Source organism: Rhinopithecus bieti, unplaced genomic scaffold, assembly GCF_001698545.2.
Source record: "Rhinopithecus bieti isolate Rb0 unplaced genomic scaffold, ASM169854v2 scaffold_14839, whole genome shotgun sequence".
Classification (NCBI taxonomy): Eukaryota; Metazoa; Chordata; class Mammalia; order Primates; family Cercopithecidae; genus Rhinopithecus; species Rhinopithecus bieti.
In genome coordinates, this window is record NW_016808133.1 from 2,318,049 (window position 1) to 2,326,373 (window position 8,325).

The following is an 8,325-nucleotide window of genomic DNA, read 5'->3' on the forward strand; positions in this document are numbered from 1 at the left end:
AAAAAAAAATTAGCTGGGTGTGGTGGCACATGCCTGTAATCTCAGCTACTCGGGAGGCTGAGGCAGGAGAAACGCTTAAACCCAGGAGGTGGAGATTGCAGTGAGCCCAGATCCCGCCACTGCACTCCAGCGGTACAATGTAGGCTGTTTAACAGCATCACCAGCTGTTTCCTGCTAGATGCCATTAGCACCCTTCCCCCCAACTTGTGATGACCAAAGTTATCGTCAGACATTGCCAGATGGTCCCTGGGGTCACAATTGGTAGATAACACTTTTAAGTGTTATTATCTGTTTAATTTTTTGCTAAGATAGTATTACTGTTTTTATAGCATTATTTCTTTGAAATTAATTTTTATGTTATTTCAGTTTTCATTTTACTTAGCCCAAAAAATACAAAATCTTTTGTTCATGAGAGTTTTGGGGAACTTTTTCTGTAATTTTTTATTAAATCTTGCCATAGTCACCTTTGTATTTCCATAATCTGTAGCATGACTGGGTCACCAGCTTCACCCTGGTCTTTCATTTTTTCAAGAGTTTTTCTGCGTTTCTCCAGTCAGCTGTGTCTCCTGTTCTACCAAGGGACCATGACAGCCCTTTTCCAATCTCCTCCCACTTCCCTCAGACTTAGCAGAGGACTTAACTTCATACTTCACAGAAATCACAGAAGCCCTTGATAAGAGCTCCCTGTACCTCCTAGCTTACTAGCTATGAATGTATCTGGATCCCAAATCCTCTTCCTCTTTCCCTCCCAATAAAGTAGGAAGGTGTGCTCTTCTTCCTATCAGAGACTGCTCTTTGTTTTAAAGGCCACTCTCTCCTGCTTCACTTAAGACTACATCCTTTCAGTTCTCCCTCTCCTCTGTCTTTTGACCTTTCTCGTGCTGGCTCCTTCTCATCAGCAATTAATCATATGTAGTCTGCCATTTGTAAAAAGAACAGTCTTTGACTTTGCATCCTTTGAGCTACCACGTTATCTGTTTGTTCCCATTAATGGCTAAACCACCCGAAAGGTTGTCTACATTCGCTATTGTCGACCACATTCCCCCTCTCTCTACTCCCTTGGTGATCTTTTCTCCTCCATGGCTTCATTTGCTGAAGAAACAGATGTACCATGAGCTGGGCCATTATATGAAAATGGAGTGTCCAGCAGCAGTATATATTTCACAGGCATCTGCATTTCAATGTATCCAAAACTGAGCTTATCTTCTCCAAAGCTTATTCTTCCATCCCTACCTCCTGCTCCAGTGACAGGCACTACTGTCTCTTCAGTTCAAAGCAACAACAGAGGAGTCATCCTTATACAGGCATTCCCCCTTACTCACAGGGAGATATGTCTGAAGACCCCCAGTGGAAACCTGAAACTGCATATAGTACTGAATCATATATATACTATGTTTTTCCTATACATACCTATAATGTTTAATTTATAAGTTAGGCACCCTAAGAGATTAAGAACAATAGTAATAAAACAACAATAACAATGTACAATTGACCTTTGAACTGCATGTGTCTACATAATATGCAGGCTGTTTTCAACCAAATGCAGATCAAAAATTCACAGCATGTTTTCATCCAAAAGCAGATCAGAAATTCACTTACCTATACAGAGGGCCACCTTTTTGTACACTGGAGCTCCACACAGCCAGCTGCAGGACTTGAATATGGGTGGATTCTGGTGTATGTTGGGGGTCCTGTAACCATTCCCCTATGTATACTGAGAGATGCTGTACTGTAATAAAAATACGTGAATGTGGTCGGTCTCTCCTTCTCTTTCTGTCTCTGTCCTCTGTTTTCAGACTGCAGTTGACTTCAGGTAACTGTGACTGTGGGAAGTGAAACCATGGATAAGAGGGGGCTACTGTACCTCCGATCCAGCAGTAACCTTCTAACTGTATTTTTCTCTTTCCTGTCTTTTCCTTTCTGCAGTAACCTCCTAACTGGATTTTTCTCTTGTCTGATCTGACATCTGATCCCCTCTCCATATGATAGAGCAATCTTTTGGGACACTGGAACAGACTGTGACACTCCTTTACAGTGCCTGTCCATCGTCCTTGGTATTAGGTTCAAACCCCATAACATGGTTTACAAGACTGTGTCCTCTAATTTTGTGATTCATCCCTTCTCAGTATCCCTCAGTTCTTCAGATGTGCCATGGTTAATCCCCTGGTGGGTTCATGGACACCCTGGTTGTCCCCTAACCTCTCTAAGTTAGAAGAGTCTGCTGCTTTTTATGGGCTTGCCCTTCCTTTAACTGGTTATCCTGCAAGCTTTTTTCCAAACTCTTGCTCCCTGGGTGATCTCAGCCTCTCCCGAAGGCTCAGTTCTCTCCTGAGATAGAGGCTTACTTGCTGACGAATGTGGATGTATGTTCTGTGTGTAGCTATATAGCCCTGTCCCAATTCTCCCCAGCCTTCCATGACCTCCTCTTTACCAGTTAGGAAGTTTTCCCCATCTCTATCAGTTTTTATCACCTGTGTCATTGCTTGTTCAATTGCCTGGACTATTTTTTACGTCTTTTTATCTTTCTGTGTCCAGAGCCTAGCATGTTGTAAGTATTCCATGTGTATTTATTGAATTAATGAATGGATAATAGTTTTCTCCCTTTTAATTAAATAAATTTTATTAAAAGTAACTTTAGCCAAAACCTATAAATGGTTTTTAGGTTACATTTAACTTCACAATTAACTTTAAATTTTTTTTTTTTTTAATTTTTATGGGTACATAGTAGATATATACGTTTGTGGGGTACCTGAGATATTTTCATATGGGCATACAATGTGTAATAATCACATCAGGGTAAATGGGATATCCATCACCTCAAGCATTCATCTTTTTTGTGTGTTATGAACATTCTAATTATGCTCTTAGTTACAGTACAATAAATTGTTGACTGTAGTCAGCCTGTTGTGCTGTCAGATACTAGCTCTTCTTCATTCTGTCTATATTGTTTTACCCATTAGCCATTTCCACTCCCCGCCACTGCCACTTCTCTTCCTACCCTTCCTACGCTCTGGTAACCATCACTCTGCTGTCTATCTCCATGAGTTCAGTTGTTTTAGTTTTTAGCTCCCACGAGTAAGAACATGTAAAGTTGGTTACATGCCTTTCTGTGCCTGACTTACTTCACTTAACATGTCCTCCAGTTCCATCCATACTGTTGCAAATGACAGGATCTCATTCTTTTTTTTTTTTTTTTTTTTTTTTGGCTGAATAGTACTCCACAATGAATTTTTTTTCTTGGTGACTTTTGAAAATATTTTGCCTTCCCTAATACTTGTGGTTTCTGATTTTATTTCAGAAAAGATTTAGGTCATGCTCAAATGGTGGTTGATGAGCTCTTTTCCTCTCACTCTGATTTGGATTCTGATTCTGAACTAGACAGGGCAGTTACCCAAATCAGTGTAGACCTGATGGATGACTACCCAGCGTCTGACCCACGGTGGGCTGAGTCTGTCCCTGAGGGTAAGAACGTTTCAATTATGGAATGGTGTGTTTTGAACATACTCTGGTTTCTGTATTAGAGGCATCTCTTAAAGCGTGTTTTTTAGCTTCTCAAACAATTTAATACTAATTCAATATTTTTTAAAATATTATAACCTTCCTTATAGTATGTTTTGAAAAAGGCTCAGAACAGGTCTAAATAACAGAATAAGAAACTAAAGGAACATTGGGGCAAATCCTAATTATTCTATCTGAGGCAGATTAATTAGCTTTACTTAGCTTTCCTGGCTTTTATTTCGAAAACAAAATTGGTAGCATAGGTAGACAGTTGGCACTTAACTGCCCCCCAGTTTGTTTTTGGTTTTGTTTTTGTTTTGTTTTGTTTTTTTTGAGACAGAGTCTCTCTTACTCTGTTGCCCAGACTGCAACCTCCACCTCCTGGGTTCAAGTGATCCTCCCACCTCAGCCTCCCGAGTAACTGAGATTACAGGTGTGCACCACCACGCCTGGCTGATTTTTGTATTTTTAGTAGAGATGTGATTTCACCATGTTGCCTGGGCTGCTCAAAGTCCTGACCTCAGGTGGTCCACCAACTTTGACCTCCCAAAGTGCTGAGATTACAGTTGTGAGCCACCATGCCCAGCCTACTTACCCCCAAATTAAATAATTTTGGCATAATCAGTATATTTGACTAATAGAAATGGTCCATTCCCCTAAGAGCAGCAGTGATCAAATGTCAATATGTAGAAGTAGGCGAGACATGTCTTGCTGCCTGTCCCAGGTGACTGCCCCTCTTACACTTACTTCCACTTCAGCAACTTGAGGGGAACTCTGGGGTCCCCAGGTGCCAGGGAACTGTCTCAAACATATTTCTCTCCCTAATTATCCTACTTCTTAGCAAGTTCACTAAACTGCATTAGAGATTTAGGAAGAAAACATCAGAGTTCATCTCCTTTCTTTGACTGTTTTTGTTGGTGCTGTCAAGCTTAAATTGTTATAAATGATTAAACTAAAAATAACATATTTTGCCTTTTGAATAAATACAGTATGAATTATATCAAACCTCCAGAATTTTCTCCTAAATTTTTAAAACTCCTGAGTAATGTTATAAATAATTGTATTATAAGGTCGATATTTTTCTTTTGTGTAGACTTTCTTAACTTCTTTTTTTTTTCCTTTTCTTTTTTGAGACAGAGTCTTGCTGTGTCGCCAGGCTGGAGTGCAGTGGCGCAATCTTGGCTCACTGCAACTTTTGCCTCCTAGGTTCAAGCGATTCTCCTGCCTCAGTCTCCCGAGTAGCTGGGACTACAGGCGCATGCCACCATGCTCAGCTAATTTTTGCATTTTTAGTAGAGACAGGGTTTCACCATGTTTGCCAGGATGGTCTTGATCTCTTGACTTCGTGATCTGCCCACCTCGGCCTTCCAAAGTGCTGGGATTACAGGTGTGAGCCACCATGCCTGGCCTTAGCTTTTTATTTTAATAGCAGTTGTCCACTAATATTAAAATAGCAGAGTTGTAAAACCACTATGTTCTATGTTTAAGTTTTATCACTATGTTTTAACAGAAGCACCTGGGTTCAGCAATACGTCACTGATTATCCTTCACCAGCTGGAAGACAAAATGAAAGCTCACTCTTTCCTTATGGACTTCATTCATCAAGTAAGAGCCTGGGGTGCTAGGCACAGGGCAGACCACGATGTCTGTCTGCTCTGCCTTTGTCAGTCTCTCCAACACAGTGGGAAGTCCCTTCTCTCTATTTTGAGGTGTTTCATTGGGTGGGGCATGACTAGTGTTTTCCATTTTCTGTGCTGATTTAAAAGTCCATAATTCCTGGGCTTGGGTACAAGCCTGTTAATCCAGGTATAAGAAGCAGGACTTCATTCGGATTTCCTGTGTGCATTTGTGGAAAAAGTTTTCATGAGTCGATTTTGTATTTGACAGATTTTTACATATGACTTTTAGTTTTGAGGTGCCATTAGAATCAAATCCTCATTTAAAGTATTCCTTTTCTTTTTTGTGTAAAGGTTATCCTCATATATATTGTGCCTTAATTAGAAAATGTTTTTGCTACTGGACAGAATTGTTACATGAATTCACCCATTCTTGCCTCATCATTAAAAGTGACTTGCAGACATATTACATAGCCAAATGAATGAATTTCAACCTGTTTTGGGTTTTGTTTGTTTCTTTTTTGAGACAGGGCACTCTGTCGCCCAGTCTGGAGTGTAGTGGCACAGTCTTGGCTCACTGCAGCCTTGACCTCCTAGGCTCGAGCAATCCTCTCAGAGCCTCCTGGGTAGCTGGGACTACAGGTCTGTGCCACCATGCCCATATAATTTTTTTTTTTTAATTTTTGTAGAGACAGCGTCTTACTACGTTGCCCAGGCTGGTTTGGAACTCCTGGGCTCAAGCAGTCCCTGCACTTCAGCCTCCCAAGGTGCTGAGGTTTACAGGCATGAGCTACCAGTCTCTTCCCTGATTGTTTTTCAAACTAAGTAGTGCCTACTCACTACTACACCTGGCTAATTTTTTATGTTAAGGAGATTCTAGTGAGTGCTGTCCAATCCAGTGCTTTCTGTGATCATAGGAATGTTCTCCTAGTGTGACGTCTAGTGGGACAGCTGCTGGCCACGTGTAACCTGAACAGTTGAAATGTGACTAGCAACTGAACTGAATTTTAACTTATTTAAACAGCCACCATGGGCAGTGGCTACCTTAATGGACAGTGCAGCACTAGATAATTTCAGAAATGACCGATTGTTCCTATTCCCACATTCTTCTTCAATTTTGTGCATGGTTTGTCTCCTGTCTACTCTTGTATCGCCTTGGCAAGAAAACTCCAATCATTCATTTAGTCTCTCTCTTTTTTTGTTGGTATTTTAGGTGGGATATGGATTAATGAGGAAAAAACACATTTTCTCCCGATATGGTCGTTTAATTAGCCAGGTGTATCAGTTAACTATTACTGCCTTATAAACCACCCCAAAACACGGTGGCTTAAAACAATTCTGTGGGTTAGTCAGGCAGTTCTTCTGTTGGTTTCACCTGGAATCACTCGAACTCCATTTAGGATGCACTGAGCTGGAGAGTCTGCATGCCTCTTCCCGCTTTCTGACAGTTGGTCTAACTGTCAGCAAAGGCTATGTGTTTCTCCTCCATTTAGTTGCTCATCCTGCTCTGAGCTGGACTGGCTTGCTGTAGTCTCAGTGGATGAACATAGAAGCTGTAAGCTTCTTAAGGGCTCATCTCAGATGTCACATAATGTTACTCACAGTAAAGTGACATTGGTCAAAGCAAGTCACAAGCTCAGCTGGGATGAAAGATTAAATAATTGATTATACCTCTTTTTTTGCATGTGTGTGACAGGGTTTCACTCCCACCGCCCAGGCTGGAGTGCAGTGGTGCAATCTCAGCTCACTGCCACCTTTGCCTCCTGGGCTCAAGTGATTCTCCTGCCTCAGACTCCCCAGTAGCTGGGACTACAGGCGCATGGTGCTGAACCTGGCTAAATTTTTGTATTTTTTGTAGAGAAGAGGTTTTGCCATGTTGCTCAGGCTGGTCTTGAACTCCTAAGCTCAAGTGATCCGCCTGCCTCTGCCTTCCAAAGTGCTGAGATTACAGGTGTGAGCCACTGTGCTCAGTGTGATTGTACCTCTTGATGGGAAGAGTGGCAAAGTCATTCTCATTGGAAGAGGATGTGCATATTGGGCCAGGAGGAACTTGCCCTGACCTGATTTGGCACACTCAGAGCATGGATGTATCAGAGGCCCAAAAGCCATGAGGGCATGAGCACTCACGGCTCAGCCTTCCTGGGTTCCAGAGAACCCTGACAAAGTCCCATGGCTGCTGGTAGCAGTATCTGTCCCAAGGCAATCTGTAGCTAGTTCTGAAAACCCCATTCCAGCCATGCCTTTTATGTTTCTATTTCCTTTACTATTTAGAGCTCATTTTACTAATCAGGAAGAATTTATGTTAATAATCAGGAAAGCCGGGCGCTGTGGCTCACACCTGTAATCCCAGCACTTCGGGAGGCTGAGGTGAGCAGATCACAAGGTCAAACCATCCTGGCTAACATGGTGAAACTCCTTCTCTACTAAAAACATAAAAAAAAAAAGTTAGCGAGGCGTGATGGCGGGCGCCTGTATTCCCAGCTACTTGGGAGGCTGAGGCGGAAGAATGGCGTGAACGCAGGAGGCAGAGGTTGCAGTGAGCCGAGATCGCGCCACCGCACTCCAGCCTGGGCGACAGAGCGAGACTCCATCTCAAAAAAATAATAATAAATAATAATAATAATAATCAGGAAAAAGCATAACTGGATACTTCTAAGGAAAGTTTTTTTTGGATACAGGGTCTCTATTGCCCAAGGTGGAGTGCAGTGGCACAATCATAGCTCATTGCAGACTCAACCACCTGGGCTCAAGCAATCTTCCCACTTCTGCCTCCCCAATAGCTGGGACCACAGGCACTCACTAGCACACCCGGCTAACTTTTTTATTTTCTGTAGAGACAGGGTCTCATAATGTTGCCCAGGCTTGTCTCAAATTCCTGGCCTCAAGTGCTCCTCTTGCCTAAGCTTCCTAAAGTGCTGGGATTATAAGCCTGAGCCACTGCACCCAGCCCTAGGGAATACTTCTGAATATAGAGAAATATTCCTTTTCTCCTTGAGCCAAACTTGGCATCTGCGGGGCCATATCCTCATTCTGAAGGGAGTGGAAGTAGCACCAGTGCCTCAGAACAGTACCCTTGCCTCTAGTTTTCTGATGTTGAGGGAATCCTCTGTGTTCATTCATTGTATCTCCATACAATACAGAAGCAGGGAGGTAATCTGATCATATTCACTGTGTGACTAGAATGATTTTTTTTTTTTTTTTTTTTTTTTTT

General features: G+C 42.1%; 1 protein-coding gene across 1 annotated transcript in view; it reads left to right on the forward strand.

Annotated features, from left to right (window-relative positions):
• Positions 1 to 8,325, forward strand: part of NUP133 (nucleoporin 133) — a 70,121-nt gene that overhangs the window by 28,550 nt on the left and 33,246 nt on the right. Inside the window, 2 exon segments of the mRNA XM_017885571.1 lie at positions 3,299 to 3,462; positions 5,009 to 5,103. Of these exon segments, the coding sequence (XP_017741060.1) occupies positions 3,299 to 3,462; positions 5,009 to 5,103 (259 nt within the window).